Consider the following 23,098-nt stretch of genomic DNA (forward strand, 5'->3'; position numbering starts at 1 on the left):
AGATGCTAAAAAACTGAAACAGTTTAATGTTCCTAAATTTCCAATTTTCTTCCACCTCATCTTGATGTTGCTACACTACGTACCCTACTAAGTACAACTAAAACTGAAAATTAGACCTTTTCTGGATGATCCAGAGCAGAACTCCCCCCTGCACTGACAACAAGCCAAAGACAAATGATTAAAGTAGCACCATCCAAGCTACCACCAGAAGTAGGAATCCTTGCTCTAGGCATTGATGAGGTTAAGCACTAACCAGGAGTGAATCATTTTCAAAACACCATCAAGATAACCTGCACCAAACAGGCTCAGAAAAGCTTCTCAGATGATACAAATCATATTTTCGTCTTATCTACACTGGCAGATAAACTCTTCTTAACAGTTCAGCCTATTTTGCAGCAAACTGCTTATTTCTCAACATGAACAAAGGTCAGCTGTTCTCACACCTCAGGTCTCTCTCTCTCCACAGCTGTTGTTCTGTGTGGGCAGAAAGATGGACAAGGTCTACTTTTATTCACTTACCCCTCTCTCTTTCCCAATTGCAGTTTTCAGAACCCTGGTATAAACACCACCTGCAATTCTAAACTAAACATAGTGCCCGCTCTTCCTGTTCTTGAGCTCATTCCTTTGCTTACGGATTGGTACACGCACATTCACATAAAAGTGAGACTGAAAAGGATCTTTTAGTCCAGGTCCTGTGCAGTCCTTTGCTGTTATGAACTCGAGTCATCTCTTCGATAACTTTGTGGAGCCTCACCTTAGCAGCAGTAATCTGTGTGCTTCTGACTCCCACTGGAAGCTGCATTCAGCACTTGAGTCTTTCTAAAAGTCAGAACCTCATTCTAGCTGTGTTCACGGTAGGGTTACGGCAGTTTGATTGAAATGCCAATGTTAGTCTTTAGCATAGATGGTTCTTCTTCTCACCAGTACTGATTCCACTTCCTCCTCCTCCCCTGCATCCATGTATTTCTTGGCAGCAATTACATCTGCCAGCCTTTGCTAGAGGAGGCCAGTCCTTTCATCCACTACTGGTTGAGGGGACTCTCAGGCTCCTAACAGCAATCCCTTTCTGCATTTAGTTCCCACTCTCTTCCTCCACAGTGGGGAAAAGTGTCTCCCAGGCCATCTACCAGAACTACTAGGCTATCTCCTGAACTCTGAGAAGTGTCTCCCATGCCATCTACAGAGACACTTGGACACTTTAACCTCCATGGAATTTTTTCTCCTGGTGAATCCTATGTGTAGGAATTAACAGCCCTCCTGTTGTAAACCAGTACACAGCCCTCCTTCTTGTCTTTTCCACTGCATGTGCTACATTTCACAGAAGTTGTTTTTATTCAGCTCCTAATTCTGTGCAGCCTCGTGCTTTGTTTCACTGAATTTTGTCCCACTTCTTCACTCTAATCCTTAGGGTCACTTAGCTCTCCATATCCAGCTTTTGCGTATTTATGAATCCTCTGAACTTGGCATCATCAGCCAAGTTTTATCAGCACACACCAAATTTTTGCACCAAAACCATTAATGGAGATACTAAACAAAGCAAATCCTAAGGCTAATCTTTGAGGAATACTACTTATCCTCACGTTTTCCTTTCAACAATACTAAATCTATCCCTGATTAAACAATTCATAGATTCATAGATTCATAGATTTCTAGGTTGGAAAAGACCTTAGAGATCATCGAGTCCAACCATCCCTAATCCCCATTAAACCATATCCTCAAGTAGCTCATCCACCCTATTCTTAAACACATCCAGGGATGGGGACTCAACCACTTCCCTGGGCAGCCTATTCCAGTGGCTGACAACCCTTTCAGAGAAGAAATACTTCCTAACATCCAACCTGAATCTCCCCTGACTAAGCTTATGCCCATTTCCTCTTGTTCTATCTCCCATCACTAATGTAAAGAGCCCTTCCCCTAACTCCCCACTATCTTTTCTCAAGTACTTATAGGCCGTAATCAGGTCTCCCCTCAGCCTCCTCTTCTCCAGGCTAAACAGCCCCAACTCCCTCAGCCGCTCCTCATAAGTTTTATTTTCCAGCCCCTTGACCAGTTTAGTCGCCCTTCTTTGGACTCGCTCCAGGAGCTCAATATCTCTCTTAAAGCGAGGGGCCCAAAACTGGACACAATATTCCAGGTGCGGCCTCACCAGTGCCGAGTACAGGGGCAGGATCACCTCCCTGCTCCTGCTGGTTACACTATTCTTGATACATGCCAGTATCCCATTGGCCTTTTTGGCCACCTGGGCACACTGCTGGCTCATTCCTTATACATCCTACAATTCTTCTAGTAGTTTCCATCTTTACGCATGGTTTATACTTTCTCAAGTGACTCTCTTGATCAAATGTTTCAGTAGAAGCTCAAATAAATAAGATCTACTGTGTTTTATTTGATAAGATAATCAGTTTTGTAGACAAAGAAAGCTGTTACATTAGCCTGGCATAATCCATCTTGGTACTACCCAATGAAGGAGGCAGATTCCTTGCCCTGTACACAAAAACTATGCCAAATAGTACAAGGGAGTAGTACAGCACAAGAGTTTGAATACTTACTGAAGCATTTTGGTTTGCTTTTATTTAGAAAAAGGCCTGTGCGCTTTGAGAAGGGTTCCGAAAAAGGCACTGCTATGCTAAAACAAAAATCATACTCACTAAGCATGTACAGGATCCATTTTTATATTCTTGTTTAAAAGTTTCCCTGCAAAAACAAAACTTTGGGGATAAACGAGGTATAACACACTGCACATCTAAGGGAGAGGGAAGGCACAGCACGTCAACAGAAGAAAATTTAGAACTGAAATACTGAAAGATACTAGAATGGAAATGGAAAGGTAAAATTAAAAATGAGCTAGAGATTATAGTGGTTATTGGGTTTGTGGAAATGACCAAATGAGAGGCTGAATAAAAATCAAGCACTAGCATTTGAGCTCTCTGACAGTAGCAAATCATCCCCTTGCTGATTAGTCTCTGCTATTTAAATGATAATTTCACTTTAAGGCAAACAGGACTGCTTAATGTGAGGAAAGTGGCTCTTTATAGAAGCATCCATATTTTTGAAAGCTTCTCCTTCACAGCAGAGTGAGCACCTAAGTTCAAGCCATTTACACATAACACGGGTCACTACATGCTGGAAGAAAGCGAGCTACTTTTACCCAACTGTTTTTCAATGGCATCTCAAACACTACTTGCAAGAAAAATGGTAGCAACACAAAATGAAGTGTCTGACTGGGGAGTCCCTCGTGGCAAACAAATCACCTGCTACACAGAAGACAACACCAGCACACATTTCTAAACCCACTCCTGTTCCTAGCTTGGGAAATGCATCCTGTATTCGAGCTGGGACAATGCTCTGTGTTCTGATAAAGAGAGTCAATGGAAAAAGAAGGGATATTTTCCAGTAAAAAAGGGTCCATTGGTATCTGCACTTCCAAAATAAATTCTTACTCCCCTATTAAGAATCGTCCATCTTTTCTTTGATGTCATTATTCTCCGTAGAGTTCCTGCAGGTGAACTACCAAAGTTCCTCAAATCATTCTTCTGCAAAGATGGATGGTGTGCTAAGCTATTGTTCAGTAGTTTTCTCCGTCTCCAGAACGCTGGATCTGTGATCCTGGAAAGACAGCTTCTTTAACTGTTCTGAAAGCTTTGAAATGCAAAGCAAGGCCAGACATATTTTTGATGTGAGCTTGCTTACTTCTTCCTCTGATTCTCTGATTATACATTACAGACTCAGTCTGCCTAGATGTCAGGTGCTCATTCATCACATCTTAGACTCTTCCTATCTTTCCTTTAGCCCCAAGACTTACCACTCTGATATATTCAGATGGAAATAAAAGCACTAATGACAAAGGAGAAAGAACACTAATATTTTTGAACATGAGAGAGAAGTACAGCGTTGTTGGAGAAAATTAATATCCAATAGGAAAATTATATGGCAAGAAGCTTTGCCCATCATTTCCATGAAGTGCTGGCAGAAAGAGACCTAGAATATTTTAAGAAATCCATGAGAAGAGGCACAGACGGTGGCCATATTAAAATTAAGTGGATCAACACCATGAGAATGGGAGAAGATTAAACTCTGGCTAAAGCACAGATTTGACATCGGGCTTCCGAACATCACTGTAAATACGTTACTGCCTTCCAACTCTCAAACATGGCCTGAAGTCTCCCAAAACTGTATCCTCACTACTCTGAAAACTGGAGCTTCAGATTTTGAGATGACAAAGGAACACTTTCTCTTCACCACACTCGAAAAGCATTCTATCAACGAAAGTCAAAATCTAAGGCACTGCAGAAAATGAAGAATAATGTACATTTTAACAGGATAACGAAGAACAGAAGAGCTTAGAGCAATACTCCAGCATATGCTGCATGTCACATTCAACGGGTAACAGATCCCTCCAAGATTTCTCTGTGTAAAGAATGGTGGCTTCAGTACATGTATAATTATTGTAAGATAACCACAATCAGTTTTCTCTTGAAACTTAGACCTCACTCTCTAAAGATAAAGATCCCCTTTGGAACTGATCAGGTACTTCTTCCTCAAGATTTCAAATGCTTCTAAAGCAATGCTTTCATCTTTTACACATACTAGGTCCTAAAAATACTGAGGCTGTAAACCTCATTTCTAAATAAACACAATGATTACCTTCATCCTCCCTTCCAACCCTGGCTGCTCATTGCTACTTCCTCTGCCCTGCTTTGGAACAGCACAAGTATTTATGCACTCACCAAGGAAACATGATGAGGGAAGTAATCTGCCTGAAAGCTGTTTTCCATTCTAGATTACATTTTGCTATGCAGGACCACCTCCTTCAGCTGTGGTGCTCACAGAACCATAAAGTACCAGGTAGGAACAGAACATTTTCACACAGATGCTCCAGTCAGAAGCCCCACGTGACAGGAATGGCAGAACTGCTTTAAGATGAAACTAACTTGCCCTGGCAGAACTATGCAAGAGAAATTCTCATGACATGCATCCTGCTGCAGAAGCCAGACTTTGAGGAGTATTAGCATCCATTGGCCCTCTTCACAGAGTGAATTCTTTAACATTTTATCAAACCTTCAACTTCAGTGGAAGGCAAAATTTGTGACGACAAAACTAAACTCTTAAAAGTAACTGTAAAATGTAGTATTGTGTCTATAGAGGACAACAGCAGATAATTCTTCCACGAGGTAAGCCAAGACCTCATAACTACAAGTTTGTCTAATAAGCATAGCTTCTTTTTTTTTTTTGTTTTGTTTGGGGTTTGTTTGGTTTTAATTAGTGTTTCCCCCTACATAGTGTTTATCTCCCTTTTTGGTGCCCTGGGGATTCCCACTGTGATGAGACAGCTTGTTTTACATTGGGAATCTCATCTACAGTAGCCATGCAATTTTCAGTATGTTCACAGATCATAAATTACAATTATTTACCTAAAACTACCCTCATACTATGCTAATTATAATTTTCTTCTCTAATTAGAGACATAGTTCTAAAGTAGGGGTCACCATTAGCCAACCCAGACAAACCCACCCACCCTAAACATAGAAGTCAGCACTTAAGTTGAGGTCAGTGGTACAGTTAAAGACAGCAGCCAGCATCAAATGCTTTTAATCAGATCCATTTCTTGATTGGTGACAAAAGACCAGAGGGCTACAAGAGGCTACTCCAATAAAAATATTTGCTCACCCATGGAGCGATCATGCCAGAATTATGGCATTACTGGAACTAGCAACAGTAACCCCCAGTCCTGTCTTGATTGGTTGCAGTTAATTAAGTATCCAGAAATGCATATGAGCAATTCAAATTATTTCAACGTGCACTGCTTTGTATATCTGTCACAAGATATTTTTTTTTTAAAACCCAGTAACCACTTATTCATAATGGAAATTCAGAGAAAGGTAAATTACTACCTTGTGAGAAAGGAGAAGATTATGAGCTTCATTCACTACTGCAAAGATATTCAATGCCCTGGATGGCAGAGAATGCAGAGTAGCTAAGCATAGTTAATCAAGATTCAAAAAAGAAAGCAGAGAACTCCAATATTCTCTCTTCTCTTCTATTCACTGCAAAAAAAAGAGCACTAATCCACCACTAAATGCAGAATCAAGAAATTTGATTCCCTTTTCCCTCCCTCTCTCCTCCCTGCCCCCCAACTCCAAAAGCAGAATCCGCATAGGACTTCCCGTACTGAGCGTAGCACCTGTGTAATTACAAATTACAACTGTGCTAACCACTGTACTAAAGAGAGATGCTTGCCACTTAATTAAACCCTTTCTTAGAGAGGAAATGCATACACATTCACGCTATCTCCTCTTCTTAATTGGTCTCAGACGTTGCAGGAAGCTAGTCCCCTAGATTTGTCAGCGAGCCAGCCCACAGATGTTTCAGAAAGAAAACCAGGTCAGCATTAACAGGTTCACTTCTTTGGCTCTAGGCGACAGGTCAGCAGATCAGTGTCTGCTGTCTGCAGCTGGCAGGCTCCGCTAAGTGAAAACGGTCCTTAAGCATTGGCCTGAATTCCTGTCAAATCTGCACTTCTCCTGACAGGCCTGGACAGCCAGCATGCAAAACAGCTATACCAGCTTAATGCGATACCGTCACTGAAGCCAGCTCAATTTACCCTTGCAAACTGAAGGACAACGATAGGTACTCTCCAAACCCACGCTTCCTTAAACCTAGGAGTCCCTCCAGGTCAGCCTTACACCCCAGGCATCCGGGGCCTGACACCTGCCTTCCAGCACAATCACCGTTAGAAGCTACTCAAGAACATCCAAGTCCACCCTGGAGCCTCTGAGCAACACAGAAGAGTCCAAGCACGCTGCTCTTCTTCCTGCAGCATCAGCCTCACCTTTAATTTCCACACTGTATTCCATGGCCCTTCAGAAAAGGACAGCTGATCTCTATATTGCTTCCCTGTAATGGGTGTGGAAAAAACGAAAACGATCCTGAGAAGTAGCATGAACAAAATTTTTTGCTTTATCTTCCACGCACAAGCACTGAGCCTAAGCTGAAAGTACTATTTGCAACAGAAAATGGTGCCCCAAAAAAGGAAAGACCTACTTAAATAAGTCATTATCAATATATTTGATCATCTTCCAATCCTTGATTACTCTAACATCAAAAATCTATCACTGGTATAAAATAATTCTGCTGTGTACATAAAGATCTTTGATCCCAGCAGGTGAAAATGTAAAAAATTCACATGATGCCTGCTTCTAATTAAGAATAAAAAAAAACCCAAACAAACAAAAAAAACCCCCAAAAATCCAGCAAATCGTACATCACACTATCACTTTTTCTCAAAAAATAAAATAAAATAAAAATGCTTGGACTAAAACTCCTCTGAAGCTGTTGCTTGTGGTCCACCTGTCAGCCTTCACAAATTTCCATAACTTTCGGCCAAACTTCAGTCTTTCAAAGCTTGCAATCTTCTGCTACTTATGAATAAATACAAAGACAAATTTAGCATTACCCCTTGTCAGCTGCTGTTAATGACAACCAGTATCTTCAGTATCTGACTTACAAACCACCTCATCTTTAAAACAGACCTGATGCACATCATTATGCATCATTCTGTACTCCAGGGTGTATTTGTTTACGGGTAGCAACATCACCTGGCTAATTCATCAAAAGGACAAAGGCAATACCAGCCAAACATAGACAAGCAGCAGCAAAAAAAGCCTTATTTAGATTAAAAGCTCACAGAACAAGAACGCTCATTTTTTATTCGGGTATCTTCTGTGTGCCACAGAAGGGAAAGTCAGAACAATGACAGCGCTGCTCTAGAGGACGCAATTGTAAGGCTTGAGGTGGAGAGACAAGAACCAGGCTTTGAAGAGCTCCTATTAAACAAGGCAAAATGAAGAACGTGTGGAGTAAATGTGAAGTTCACAGAGCGGGCTGGAAAAACACTTTATATGCCATTAGAGGAATATGCACAAATCTTTTCCAAACCGAGTTACCACCCTGAGTACTGCACAAGGAGACACTGATCGTATGCACGAAGCACTAAACAGATCTGAAAAGATTTGATAGCAACAACGAGCAATTTGCACGAGACTAGCTGACCCTTCCTAAGGTGCCCAGCTGATGGTTTTGAATCCGGCTGCGCCTGCCAGGCTGGAGCAGAAAGCCAGTTTTCTCCGGCAGCAGGAGAAATGATGCCATCTCGTGGGGGGTTCCACACACTGTCATCCCAACAAAATCGCCCACCTTTTCCTGCACGCAGCCTTCCAGGAATATTTTTCTGTTAAAATACCTGTTGTTTAATGGCAGTAAAGAAGCTACCTGGAAATACCTCTAAGCTAATGGTCTAACTCTGGGAAAAAAAATGCAACCAAGCCTGCCATGATTAACATGGTTCTTCCGTGAAGATGATCAAGAACTCAATGACGCAGATACTGGATTTTGAAGAAATACAAGCTACACCTGCACAGCCTGGAGAGACAGAGTACAAGCAGCTTGTTTTCTCAATACGACTCTTTCCTAATAACAAAGTCCTACAATAGCCTTACATGAATATCCTTCTCAAAGAGAGTAAACTCCAAAACAAATATGACTTTCTACTAGCACAGAAAGAATTTCAAAATGTAGCATTTTTTCCTTTTACAGTTGAAACCAAATTCTACAGCAGGAATATCAAGTCAGAGCCACACATCACAAATGTATGAAAAAATCCCTGGCAGGATAACAGTAACATACTAAAAAAGACCTACAAGACAAAATTACATCCACAAAGACAGAGCCAACTACACCAGAAAGCACGCAGTAGGAAGATCAAGACATCAGAAGGACATATAATTGAACACAAAATGATTATGCAGATTTATAATATGTATACATGAACCACACATAACCATCGTGTGTATTATTTTATTATCTGGGTATTGGGTCACTTACAGGTATATCATATAACGTTTTCATAAGGCAGGCGTAATTCCAAGGGCAAATTCTGGAAAGAACACTGTGCAACAGCAATGCAAACACACCAACGCGCTCTAGAGCTAAAGCTGTCTTTGTTTCCATAGTTCATGAGAGCAAGAGAAAAACCCAGGAGCTTACAAGTGGAATCCAGAACTAGCAAACATAAGATTAGCCTTTGAGTAAACCGTTAATGAAGTCGTTTTCCCCCAAAAGGTGAAGCATTATAAACACTCAGCTCTTTCGCAGTTACCAAGAAGAGACCAGTACTAAAACAGTAGGATTATCACTCCACTCCTAAAAGCTGCACCTCCTTTCCAAGTATTATTACATAAAATTACACTCGGAGGTCTGACCATAAGCCAATCTGACAAAAAGCCTGCTGGGACCAGGCAATCAGTGAACCGAAACCACCGAGAGCAGACACAAAACAAGCCCTACGGAAGTGCTGGAGGAAATGAAAAACCATCCTCTCCTCAAACACCACATGCTGTACGCACTTCCCTTTCGTTCTCTGTACCAATGAAGAACGTGATAAAAGAGGATAAATCCTAATGCCTTTCCTTTTTGTTTGTTTATCTAGTTATTAGCAAACAGCACATTGCTCAGGCTCTTCGGGACAACCATCCAACTTGTTCCTATTCTACTACGAGATGAACAATTAACTGTTCTCAAACTTTCACCAACAGCATACTCCAGCAACTTAACCAGGGCAGTGATCTCTCATCATCTTCATAACCCTGACTGAAAATTAAAATAATTCATGCTGTAAGAAGTCTGAGGGGGGTGGGGAGGAAGGGAGGGGGAAATCACCCAGTTTCACTCAGTACAATTGCAAGCAAAGGATGATTTTTCTCAAGAGCAATTCCTTTTTCTGTATGAGAAGACGCCATTAACAGCACTAAACAATATGGCCCAATCAAAAACCTAACACTTTACAGCGAATATTCTGATTTTAAATGAAGGAGTTATTAGACTTCAACAGGCAGAATCACTTGGTTCCATTTCTCTCCCACTGTGAAATTACCTCATTAAACCTTTAACAGCTTGAGGTAAGTAAAAAGCTTTTACTCCGCTGTCTAACAGGTTTTGTGAAAAGGATTCATACTATTCCTGTCCGTTCCTTGCCATAGGAGATTTAGCACAATTCTAACCTCATTTAAATGTATGTATCCTCAGCAGATGCAGGAGAGAATCTCAAGCATGCTACCTACTAGCATGCCTCTAGGAAAAGGTTCGTTATCCTCGTTAAACAGAAAACACTGAGAAAATTAAGGGGGCTTTCCCAAGCTGAACACGAGCATCTTTTACACGAAGCAGAAGTGTACCCAAACCATATGTGCACAGCCAAACACCCCTACTTCCAAACAATCCCAGCAGCGTGCAGACACAGGTCTGTTGTTGGGGACATGTAATGAATGGAATGAAGAAACAATTGGTAAAATTAGGTTCTGTGATTCCTGTTGCAGTTCAGGCCTTGATTTGATATGAAAGGTGATCTGTACTATAATGCTCACATCAAGACAGTTGTTTACAAAAAAGCATCTCTCCTTCTGGCGTAACAACAATGTAAATATTTAGAGAAAATAAAGCAGTGCTGAAACAATGACACACAAAAGCATTGCAGCTACACAGAAAACCTTCTGCAGTGGAAGAAAACGATCAGTAGACGCACCATTTCCAGCCCTTCTTTATACCACACGCATTCCAGAGACCGTAAAAACTCGGTTCAATGCTCCGGATGTCAGAAAGACTTGTGGAGTAACAGTACACAAAGAGACAAGTTGGTGTTACAAAACACCATTGGAGCCGAGGGGGTGGGTTTGGGGTTTTTTTTTCCCCCCCTTTTATAAGAAACTGAGTTTATTCCATTTCTCTTGTTAAATAAAATAACTAAATTAACAACTGCTCTTCACCTGCTTTAAGGAAGAAAAGTCACAACATCATGATCTGGCAGTTTATTTTGATACCCGGATTTCAAAGAAATCACATTTACATCAATTTGTTACAAGTAACATACATTCTCTTCTCTAGACATAACCTAAAATTCTTAAAAGCTCACTTATTCAGCTAGCAGAATCTCTAACTAAACATGACTATAGCTATATGCAAGAAACTCTATGTTGAACCTTGGCTTCAGAGACATTGGTCAAGTTGACCTGGTGAAAAATACTTCTTAGTTCCCGAAAATGTAACAGTTTGTACCTTATGGTTCTTCTCATATATAATAAAAAGTACTGGAAGACCTTCCACATGAAGAGACAGACCAACACACTTCAGAGATCAGCTGATTAAGAGGACAGTGGTTTACAAGTTTTACCTCCCTCCAGAGCTGTGAGCACATACCTGATATTCAAGCCAGTGCTCTGGTCCAGTTTCTCCCAGCTTTTTAATTTTCCCAGAAGTTTCTAAAGTAGAGATCAAAAGAAGAGTTAGAAACACAGACAAACGTTCTAATACCTCATTTTCCACCCAGTTTCCTCATAATTCTCCATTCAAACTCAGTGTCTTTCTTTTTCCTCCTGTGGATTTCATTATCTTCTATCTAGCGCTATTTGGGTTGTTGTTCTCCAGCCGTGTCACCACAGCTCTGTGACACACAGAACTCACTTTACACTTCAGCACTGTACATCATCTAACCCTGTGAAATACCATCACTGTACTAGACCGTGGTAGACTAGACTTTCAGCAGCAGAGAAGAAAAGTTGTACCCTCAACACCACTTCTGTAGCAGCTGAAGTGCCCATTTCTCCTCTTCCAGTTCCTCCTGTAGCTTTTTATTTTCAGTCAATACCAGATAGTATTCTCTAAACCTGATCAGACACCAGTGTAGTTCCACAGATTAAGTTTACACATTTAGGTTAATCTCTTGACAACTCACTGTATGCTTGATACAAGGTGGGATGGAAACAAGACAATTTTATTCATTTGAGATCAGATTTTGGCCCCATTGTCATTGACAGTGTCAGTGTGTATCAAGGTTCTTATCACATGCCTGTTTGGCAACACCATTTCTGGGCAGAGCTTAACACCAGCAAAAGCATTTCCCACAGAAGAACATAGACGAGATACAGGAAGGTCAAAAAAGACACTATAATGAGATTGTTCTTTGCAGAAAACATCCAGCAGAATTGTAGATATCCTTTTGCCTTTTTCACCTTCATTGCCATAGTTTTCCTCATGCTGACATTTCAGTTTGGGAATGCCTAGTTTGAACCTATCAATTAAAATAGGCATCATATCTCAACTAACACAATATAGGAAGAGCCTAAAAGACAGGACAGGCAACAAATGAAACCCCTATTCTGCTCATTCACCAAATATTTCTAGCTCCTCACCTCATTTTCCAATTCAACGTTCACTAGCTGTGCTTGGACTTTCTCATAGCGTTCCAGCTTCCTTTGGAGACCTTCTACCTCCTCTTTAAGCAATCCGTTGTTTTCTTTCATTTCCCTATGGTGGAAAGAGAGACAATTATTAGAGTCATGTAACTCAATTCACTCTCTCAAACTTTCAGATACACATGGAATTACAAGGGAATCATATGACATTGAACAGACATTATGGACATTCAACTGACTCACTTCTGTAACCTTCACTGCAAAGCCACTGCTCAAAAAAAAAAAATTCAGCTTTATTGAACTGATTTTTTTCTACTCTAAGTGCTGTTCTAATTATGTCCAAACAACCTGAAGTTTTGTATTTGCTTTACTGATTGGCAAAACAGCAGGAAGGGTAGCAAAAGACTCCCAACCCTGATCTGCAGTCAGGCTGAATGCAGAATTGGAACACAGCAAGCGGGAGACACTCAGGCTTTTTGAGTACTCTCTCTGTGATGACTGAGCGAGCACTGAGACTGCTTGATTTTACTTTAATAGAGGTGTGCAAGGGTGAGATAAAACTGTTTCAAAAAAAAAAAAGACCTCAAGTCTGTTGATACCATGTTTCTGTGCACAAAAAACAAGCAAGAGAAATCATAGAATGGTTAGAGTTGGAAGGGACCTCAAAGATCATTTAGTTCCAACCCCCTTGCCATGGGCAGCAAAACCCTCCACTACACCAGGTTGCCCAAAGCCTCATCCAGCCTGGCCTTGAACACTTCCAGGGATGGGGCAGTCACAACTTCTCTGGGCAACCTGTTCCAGTGCCTCACCACCCTCTGAGTGAAAAATTTCTTCCTTATATCCAATCAAAATCTCCCCTTTCAGTTTAAAGTCATTGCCCCTTGTCCTATCACTACATGCCCTTGTAAAAAGTCCCTCTCCAGCTTTCCTGTAGGCCCCCTTTAGGTACTGGAGAGCTGCAATAAGATCACTCCAAAGCCTTCTCTTCTCCAGGCTGAACAGCCCCAACTCTCTCAGCCTGTTTTCATAGCAGAGGTGTTCCAGCCAATAAGAAAAAGCTGGCAAGATTACTCATGCAATTTAAGCTTTTTTTTAAGTATGCACCAAAAGATGGAAATTAAGTTTAATCTAAAAAAAAAAAAACCCAATAAATCTTTAAGGCAAGTTATTTCACAGTACACAGGAAATTAATTTTTCAAATTAATTGCAAACTCAGAAAGTCTACTCTACCAATAGAAATTTAAACAAAAGACTTTCCAAGCACTATGCTGAAACAACAACCCTTTAAAATAGTGGTAACAAAATTAAGCAAAAAGTTATTACAGAATTTCAGCTGTCTCTTTTCTCTACAGGGATTTCTTTCCCAAAATCTGCATAGAGTTTATCACTCTCTTTAAAACTGAATTTTGTTCTAACAAATAGGTATCACCATTCAGAACAACCAATACACTCTCGCTGTGTTCAGGGAGATTACCCACATCTTGTCAAATCCTCTCACCTAGTAACCATCACAACACTGCTCAATTCATATGCAGTATTTATATGAAATATTGTAACTTCCTTCTAAGGATTCCCATACGGAAGCCAAATAGCGGGATTTGAAAGTGCATCTAGTCCAATTGTAGCAGGTACAGAAGAACTCAAGATAACCCTCTCAACAACTGAACCCTTCTTTCACCTGAAGTAGGCATTTTCCTCCCTGAGTTGGCGCAATTCCCGCTCCATTTTTGGGAAACGGGCCAGTTCTGCTTTCATGTTCTTAACAATTAGAGCATCATGTTCTTGCTGGGAGAACTTTTGTTCCAGGTCCTGGAAAACATGAGGTGACAAGAGGACAGCAATGATTAACTTTGAACTCATAAGAGCTTCTTCTCCATTGTACTTTTTAAACTCAAATCAACGACTCCGACAACTTTGAGTTGGAAGAGAACTCAGTAGGTCATCCAGTCCAATCCATTGCTCAAAGAACGGGTGACTCTCATTCCACTTGTAGCACCTGGGCTGGCCTCTTCTCTACACCTGTTTACCCTAAGTTCATAACAAAAAAAGATCTCTGCTAATCATTAAAAGGATCTTCTTCTATTGACTAAACCAATACTGTGATTTTCTTGTCTTCTATCCCTCTGTCAATGAAGTGTAGAGGGGCACTTGGATAGCCTGCAAGAATTAGGAATGAAAAGAAACACAACCGTTCATTTTCGCATTATGGTAAACGTTGCGCTTTTTTTCCCCTCAAAAAAAAAAAAAGTCAGTTTATTTAGAGTTGTATTGCAGTCTGATAGCCTGTTTCCTGAACTTTCCTTTCAATGACTCTGACTGCAGGAGGGTGTCCCTTCCTGCAGTTGCAGAACTGGCAATGAGGCTGCCTCCCAGTGTAGCTTTACTTGACGACAATCACAGGCACTGCCATTGGAAGCATCTGCTCAACCCAAACTAACTCTCCACATCTACCTCTCCTGGGAAGGTAGGACAAGGGAAAAAGACACATTCCCACCAACCTACATGTTAATTTGAAAGGACAGAAGGCATCTCTGTACTCACATTTAAGCCAGTGTCGTTCTGAAAGCTTTGCAAATAATTGTATTTCTTAAAAGAGCTAAACCCAACTCCAGAGGAAGGATTTTCTAGGAAGCAGAAAAGTAACTGCAGTTGCTAGGTTCATCCTCCAACATTTGAAAAAAAGATTGCTCTAGAACATTGATGGGACTGGGTTCCAGCACAGCATTAAACAGCATTCCTCCAGAGCACTGAATAAGGATATAAATCACCTCTCCATAGAGTAAGCAGGGGTGGATTTTTTTTTTTTTCCAATCAATTGATACAACAAAGGTGAACGCTGTCATGTTATGGCTAATTGTAGGTAGCCTGGTCCACCCAACAGAATCTAGCCAACTTCCAGCTTTTCCTGGTCACCAGATCAGATTCTTGTATGACAAACTAACCTGTTATTTCTGAAATAATCAAATTTTAAAAACCACTGTTCTGGTCATCCATGGAAAAAAAATAAAAACTAAAGCTTTATAGAGGCCACAGAATTTCTTACCTTAATCTTCTGTTCATATTCTGACAGTAGGGATTGGCTCGCTTGCAACGTCTGGATTTGCTGACTAGCCTCTTGCCATTTCCTATTAGATGTAGACACAAGAGGCATTCAGCACCCAGGAATCACGTACCAGAAACAACCTACACGCAGAAGTATCTCTGACAAACACCTTCAAACACCACTAACAAGGTATATGGTACTGTTTTAGAAGACTGTGTTTCACACAGTTTCACACTCATACCACCTCTCTCTAATTCAGAGACAAAACCATCCATTTTCATAAAAAGATGTATCGCGATAAATATCTAAAAGTCAAGCCACCTTAACTCTGAAACCAACAAACACACATTCACAGTAAATAAACACCTTTGAAATGGAAGAGTTGAACTTAGTAAGCAGGAAAAACACAGTCATATCTTTCAACTACCACTCAACTATGACTTACGGTTTGATATTTTTGTTCTGTGTAGTCTATAAAGTTCAGATTAGCCTTTCCCACCCACATGCCTTCTGTTAACTCTCTTCCATGAACATAAGACATCGCTGAGATTTTAAGCTCAAATTTTGTTTTTTTTTTTTCCTCGAGGTACAATTAAATCGCACCTCAGAGCTAGTTTCAAACGACGATTATAACCTGCACATCCAGATCAAAGAACCCCTTTGAAGAGCAGAAATCAAACACTGTTGAAAGTTTTCTGAGTGACAACAGCTGCAGAAGACTGAAGTTTTGTTTGCCTTTTTCTCCCTACAGTCATTCATCCCCTGCTTACTTATGTTGAACATCCAGCTGTTCCATCAGTTCCTGCTTCTGAGAGTCTTGGCTTGTCATCTGCATCTCTTGATTCATTATATTCCATTGCAGCTCTGATATTTTCCCTTTTAATATAGTGATTGTCTGAATTCATGGAAAGAAAGAAGAAACACATAAAGCTGTGAGTCTCCAAGCTGGACATTATGGATGGTGATAGACAGAAATCATATCCAGCTAGAAAGTACAAAAACTGAATCTAGAAACAATCCCACACTCCTGCAAACCTTCAGACCTGCTAGCTCACCTCAAAAACAAAGGCAAGAGAAAATCATTTAGTTGCTTTCATCTGCCACCCAAATTGTCATTTCCATTACCAATTAAGTGGGTGACCTCAAACTGGCATGAAAAATATCAAGCTTCAAAGCTAGATGATGATAAAACACAAGTGTATATATTAAAGTAAAAAAAAAAAAATTATTCCACACCATTCCAAATATATTTTGTCTGGGTTTCAAACTGAAAATGTCTCGGTTTGCCACAAACAAATAACAGAAGTATTACACTTTCCTTAAAACTAGAGGCCAGCTGTTTTTACAAGTTTCTAAATATCTTAACTCTAAAGAAAAACTCACAGGTTTGTTTCGAATAGCCATTATTCAGCTCCCTTTAACAGAGAAAAAGAGAAAAATCTCAAAACATTACACACACAAGGTGCTTTCTAGACAGAGACACATGCAGAGTTCTCATCTTGATACTGATGGACACGGAAACAAAAAGAACAGACACAGAACTGCCGCACGCATTTCATATGTGGGTTCAGTTTCTCTCCATGCCACCGCTGTCTCCCTGTGTTTAACCACTGACAACTGGCACAGTAAATCTGTTGACCTCCTTTATCCCATAGATACATTTCCAGCGACACCTAGGCAGGAGGAAGGCTTAAGGACTTAGTGGTTGTTGATCCACAACTGGTGCAGAAAACCAAATTAAACAGAAAAGTTACAAACAAACTGGCTGAACTTAACTCTAATGATATCTGAAAAGGGTGAGAAGATGGTCTGTTCACCCAAAAGAACTGAAATTATTATCCAAGCATTCATTCCACAGTGGAACACAGAGGCATTTAAGACACTTTGGGAAGACATGCTTTGTACATAACTTCGGTCTCATCCACTCTACGGTTCTCCCTGCTTCCCTGAACACCTTCCCATCTTATCTCCTCCATCATTTCCCATTTCTTTATTCAGTGTCACTTAACTGACTTCTAAACCCAGATGCTGTACACTGCCTGGCACTTTTTTCTCCTCTGTATTAAGAAACCTCCTGTCATTGTTAATTAACACAGCAACATATTCTAACCTGCTTGCTTGTGTCTGGACTTGGTTAGGTTCTAAACTTCGACAGCAAAGACGCGCACCACTCGAGCTAATTCACTTCCAGATGATGAACAGTGTTTCCAATTGTTTTGTTTGGGTTTTTTTAAATAAAGAAGGGCATTTTCAATTCACAATAACTGCAAAGTCACCTGAAGCTACGACTGGATTACAAAATTACTCTGTTCTTACTTCATTAGCTTCAGCTAATTTGCTCTCCTTCTCTTGCAGCTTCTTACTCATTGTCTCCATGCTCTTCTTATAGGATTTGTTCATCTCCATTTGTTCTTTCAGTTTATTTTCGGCTTCTGTTTCCCTTTCCTGATATTGCTTTATGCGTGTGAGTAGCTCCTGGTTACGGTCAGCCTCTCGCTTGCAATTAAAAAAAAAAGCAAAGAGACATAAGAAGAAAGTAGCACAAAGGTGAAGTCGTTTCCATTTCTCCTGACTCCATTGCTCATCACTGTGGTCACCAAGGCATCATCATGAAGCAATGCTACTCAGACCATAGCTCTTTGCACTAGCAAGGGAAAAAAAAATCTTACCAGCAGCAACTCAATGTCAAGAAACCACCCAGGGCAATGGAGCTAAGAAAACGAAGAGACAGACCCTTTGGAATCTCTGAGACTAAGACATGAATATTAGAATACAGACATGGCTTCACAGACCCCACTGCACACTCTCCAGCAGATCAAAGATGAAAACATTCGATGCTCCAATTTACAGCTGACCCATGCATAGCAAATTGACTTCCAGAAGCTCAGATCTCAATAATTGGGTTAATAAGACAAACTTCCCTCTGCAACTTCTGGAAACTGTGTGAGGCTATTTAATAGAAAAGAAACTGAGTTTAAATGCACAGTATTATCAATTAACACAATAAATATTTTTGCACTCTGACAACCTTTCATACACCATCTCAGTTTATTCCTACCACAAATTGATTAGCACTTATTGAAAAAACGTGTAGTAAATTGCTTTGCTAATCAAAGCAAACCGAGACATGGATTTACATAGCAAGCAAGGATTATGTAAAGCTATGTGAGGTTCCTAAAACCTTTATCCACATGACTCAAAAAAAACCACAGAATCTGAGCAGGGTAATTACCACAGTGCTGGATTAGTGCTGCTCCCTTTTTTTGTACCAGTATTTCAAGGGTTTCTGTGACTGACTCAACTACGTTCCAGTTTGAACTCTTCCTGGCTTAATCCCACACCACCTGACTTCAGAGGAACGAGGAATTCAGTCACCGACTCGCTATTTCACAGCTACACACTAAATCTGTCACCTAGCATCCTTGTAAAATACAACAAATCATGCTTATTACTTTTTAAAGATTTCTCTTTAAAAAAATCAACCGCATACAAGACCTTAATTATCCTACAAAACCCACAGCTCTACTTATTCCAGTAACGTAGTTCAGCAGACACATACCGGCATAAAAGCAGAAACCAGTAAAAGCTATTAGTCCCCCAGTGAGGCTCACTGCTTTATCAGTGCAAGCTCTCTTGTGTGACAGTGCATGGCTGGCACTGCTGTCATTCCAATTAATTACAGTCACACAAACTAAACACTTGCAATTGTGCCAGGAGAAGTTTAAATCCATCTGGGAGAAAAACGCTTAAATACTTCTGGGAGAAATAAATAACAAATCCCTTTTGTTATTGCTACCCATGACAACTTCAGTGTTAAACCAACAGAATCCAGTGATCAGATCATCAGTTTGTCAACCAAGCAAGGCTTTGACGTTCTCTTGTGTACATCAGCAACTTGGTGCTACGCACTGCGAGGGGATCTGCAGAGCAAAACAGTTGGTGCTGGGAACTCGACACCCACATCACCACCACATCTGCAGTAAACACAAACGCAGCAAATGCATTCCAGAAGCATTTACTACAACCGTAGTTTTGTTCTGAAGACAGCGTCCATTAGCACTTCGACAACACTAGGCTTGCTCCTGGCCTGCATCTTTCAGTTTAGTTTTATCCAAAAAAGGTCAACTATACTCATTCCGAGACACATCACTGCAAACCAAAGCATGGCACATGAGAAGTCAAGGGCATATCCCTGATCCACACTAAAACACCAAGGCAGATGCACTACAGATGTTCTGACTCATGCCTATGACATCAAGCCATCTGCAACTGTCATACTTACCTCATAGTTTCTGGCATTGGTATTAGCTGCCTTCTCGAGCTCGATGCGAGCTCGTTTGTGGCTAAGCTCCATCTGCATCTTCTCTCGTTCCACCTGCAGGAGCTGGGATTTGGAGTGGATCTGCCCAGCTTGTTCTTCCAGCTGGCCAGTTCATGTGTGAAAAGGAACATTACACATCATTAGCAGCACTGCAATAATATCATTATCTCCCACCTTGCACTACTGAGCTGACCCTGGCATTCCATTTTACAAAACGCAAGGAAACTATCACCACGTTTGTGGTACTTGTCTTCTCACACCAGCTGCCGATGGAGAAACCAAGAGTTCCACACCACACTGAGAAACCCACATCGAATCAACCTGAGTTGGAAAGACGTGAATTTCAAGTTCTTTATTCAGAATTTCTCATTCAATCTCTAGAGGTACTCTATCTAAAAGAAGGTTAACTACGAACTCCTCAAGCCTCATGAAAGTAACAGAGGGTAAACAAGAGGCAGAGATCACGCTCCCCATGAAGTTTAACTGCTGAGTAAAAGAAAATGTTTTTCTACTACCTGCTACAACATTACACTTCATTTTTTCATTCAAGCCGCCTTAGAGCACAGACAATATTAGCAGAATACCTCACATCTAAGCAATGTACATTCAACACATAGTTAATGAAGACTCTCTAACCAGAGGGAGCCTCTTCTAACCATCTCTCTAACCAGAGATGTATCACAGATAGAAAATGCAGAAACTTTTGTCAACATTTCAAATGCAAAGCTTATTTTACACAGAGACTGAAATAGAAATTATATGAAGATACAGAATACAGAAACTTTATTCCAGTCTAATAAACACTCCTTATGATCCAAAATGTCAACTTACATAATGCTTTATGAGCATAAGGCAGCTTACAGGAAAAAGTCAAAAAAATCCCACGGGGATATGAAAAAGAAGCGGACAAGAGAGTAATAACTGGTTAGCGCATCAAAGCCATAGCACAAAGCAAGTCTCCTGTATGCGTCCAGGCAAAGAAACCTTGAGGAAGACTGTGAAAAAAGGTAACGAAGTGACTTACTAGAAAAATACCTTACTAGAAAAAAATCTTCAGTACCTAAAGGGGGCCTACAAGAAAGCTGGAGAGGGACTTTTTACAAGGCTGTGTAGTGATAGGATGAGGGGCAATGGCTTTAAACTGAAAGAGGGGAGATTTAGATTTGATATAAGGAAGAAATTTTTTACATTGAGGGAGGTGAGGTACTGGAACAGGTTGCCCAGAGAAGTTGTGGCTGCCCCATCCCTGGAAGTGTTCAAGGCCAGGTTGGATGAGGCTTTGGGCAACCCAGTGCAGTGCAAGGTGTCCCTGCCCATGGCAAGGGAGTTGGAACTAGATGATCTTTGAGGTCCCTTCCAACCCAAACCATTCTATGATTCTGTATTAATAGATATATAGCTCCTTTGTTCAGCAATATGAAAGCAACTTACAATTTAATTTCCTGAGCTGGTATACAGACAAAACTAGCAGAGAAGAAATTCAAAGGACCTTTCTTAAATTTTTACATAAGAGAAATAAATATGTCTGACACTTTAAAAACATTTAAAGATCCTAGAATGCTGACCAAAAGCAAGCTTCCATTACTAAGCTTGCATGAATATCCATTTTAGAAAGAATGGTCAGATCTTAATGAAATCGATCCCAATTCCTGGAATCAAAAGGAGACTACAACCACTCTGAAGGGATACTGCACCATCAAGCTGAACACACCTCACCTGCACCCTCTGCTGGTACTGAATCTGTAAGGAGCTTTGAGACGATCCCGGCGTAGCCAGCCCAGACAACCCCTCCATACGCTGCGAAATAAAGTTGTTGAGGGATCTCAGGGTGGAGAAAACAGTGGTATTATCTTCCAAGTCCTCCATGGCTCTGGAAACACACAAAAAGTCACTAGTAAAACATTCAGAGCAAACTACAGTACACCGGCTGCTTTGCTAAAAGGAGATACATCACTGCCCCGAGGTCTGCCAGTTTACAGGGTACAAAATCCAACCTGCTAGTCACTGCTGGAATCCACGGATTACTGCTGGATCAACTTGAACCAGAAAACACTATCCAACCAAGGCTGAAGCTGTAGGTCTCTGAAATGAGAAACTGATGCAACAGAGCCTGTTCTTCCCTGAGCTTTCTATCTGAAATGGTTTGCTTTTATTTAAAAGTATTCTCCCCTGAACCTCAGCCCATAAGCGAACAAATAAGAACTGTCATAAATTAAACTAAACTGAATTATCCTTCCCTGTATAATCAAGATAGATTCTGGGACACAAGTTAACATTGCGGAACACGAACATCTACAACACATAACACTAACAAACAGAACTCATTACTCCTTCTCTAAACATCTGAGGCTGATAGAGGAAAGAGAAGTAATTCCATGAGTAGCAAACTCTACCTTCAACACAACTTGAGTCTGGTTTCCAAAAAGGACTTTGGAACCTAACTTCCCACAACAAGACTTCCCAAGTTCACAGATCACCTCTATAAGTAAAACGGTGTCTCCTAGCTCACATAAAACTTTCTGCAATTCTTCCTTCAAATTTGGAAAGGCACTAAACTAAAAGGCCAAAACCAAATGAAGTCTGGAGCTCCGGAAAGCCAGCAAGGCCTCCCAGGAGACTTCGGGAAGCCGTAAGCGAGTCCCTGTAGTGACTGCAAACCCTACGAAGTCCCAGCAGCACAGAAGAAGGTTCAGGACCAGGAAAGTCAACCCACAACATCGACGCAGGCTCCTGCCGGAGGCACAGGCGTGGGGCCAACGCTCAGGATAACGCAGCGGTAACTCTTTGGACTTGTATCATCACGGAGAGGAGCCACAAAGGAAGCACAAAGGCAACAGATCAGCCCAAACCAAACGAAACGGTTTATTAAAAATAAGGGCTTCAGTTCCGCACGCAAATAAATTGAAGCGAGATCACCCTTCAGCAAGCCTGGCGTGAAATTACCGACGGCGCTAGAAATTCCGGCGACACGCCCGCCCCCGCCGCCCCCGCAGCAAAGGTTCCCTGCAGGGGACACGGGACCCCCGGGACCCCCCGCAAACCCCCGGGAGCGGCCCCCCGGGGCACAGGGCTGCTCCCCCTCAGCCGGGCCGCCCTGGGCACCGCGGGGGGCTCGCCCTCACGCGCCCCGCCGAGGGCGCGGAGAAGCGGGGCTCCGGCAGCGCTGCCCCGCCTCGGGGGCGGCGAGCGGCCGCCCGGGGCGGGAGGACCGGGGACGCGGCACAGTCTCCCTTCGCCGCCCGCCCGCCGCCGGGCTCGGCGGCAGGAGCGCGGTGCCAGCGCCGGCCGGGCCGGGCCGGGCCGGGCCGAGCGGAGCCGGCGGCTGCCCCGCCCGCCCCCGCGCGCTCCTGCCCGCACTCACCCGCCGCGGGCGGCGGCGCGCGCCCCGCTTGGATCTCCCTCCTCGCCCCGGCGCCGAGATCTCACGGGAACTCGCGCCCAGCTCTCGCGAGAACAGCGGCCCAGGCCGCCGTAACGACGGCAGTAGGC

General features: G+C 41.8%; 1 protein-coding gene across 1 annotated transcript in view; it reads right to left on the bottom strand.

Moving 5' to 3' along the window:
* Positions 1-23,003, bottom strand: part of MAD1L1 (mitotic arrest deficient 1 like 1) — a 384,548-nt gene extending 361,545 nt beyond the window's left edge. The window contains 9 exon segments of the mRNA XM_086622170.1: positions 11,248-11,309; positions 12,240-12,354; positions 13,924-14,054; positions 15,289-15,370; positions 16,059-16,183; positions 17,605-17,784; positions 19,571-19,711; positions 21,326-21,479; positions 22,971-23,003. Of these exon segments, the coding sequence (XP_086478296.1) occupies positions 11,248-11,309; positions 12,240-12,354; positions 13,924-14,054; positions 15,289-15,370; positions 16,059-16,183; positions 17,605-17,784; positions 19,571-19,711; positions 21,326-21,475 (986 nt within the window). The 5' untranslated portion in view covers positions 21,476-21,479; positions 22,971-23,003.
* Positions 23,004-23,098: the final 95 nt, after the last annotated feature.

This window comes from Tauraco erythrolophus, chromosome 17, assembly GCF_009769465.1.
Source record: "Tauraco erythrolophus isolate bTauEry1 chromosome 17, bTauEry1.pri, whole genome shotgun sequence".
Taxonomy (NCBI): Eukaryota; Metazoa; Chordata; class Aves; order Musophagiformes; family Musophagidae; genus Tauraco; species Tauraco erythrolophus.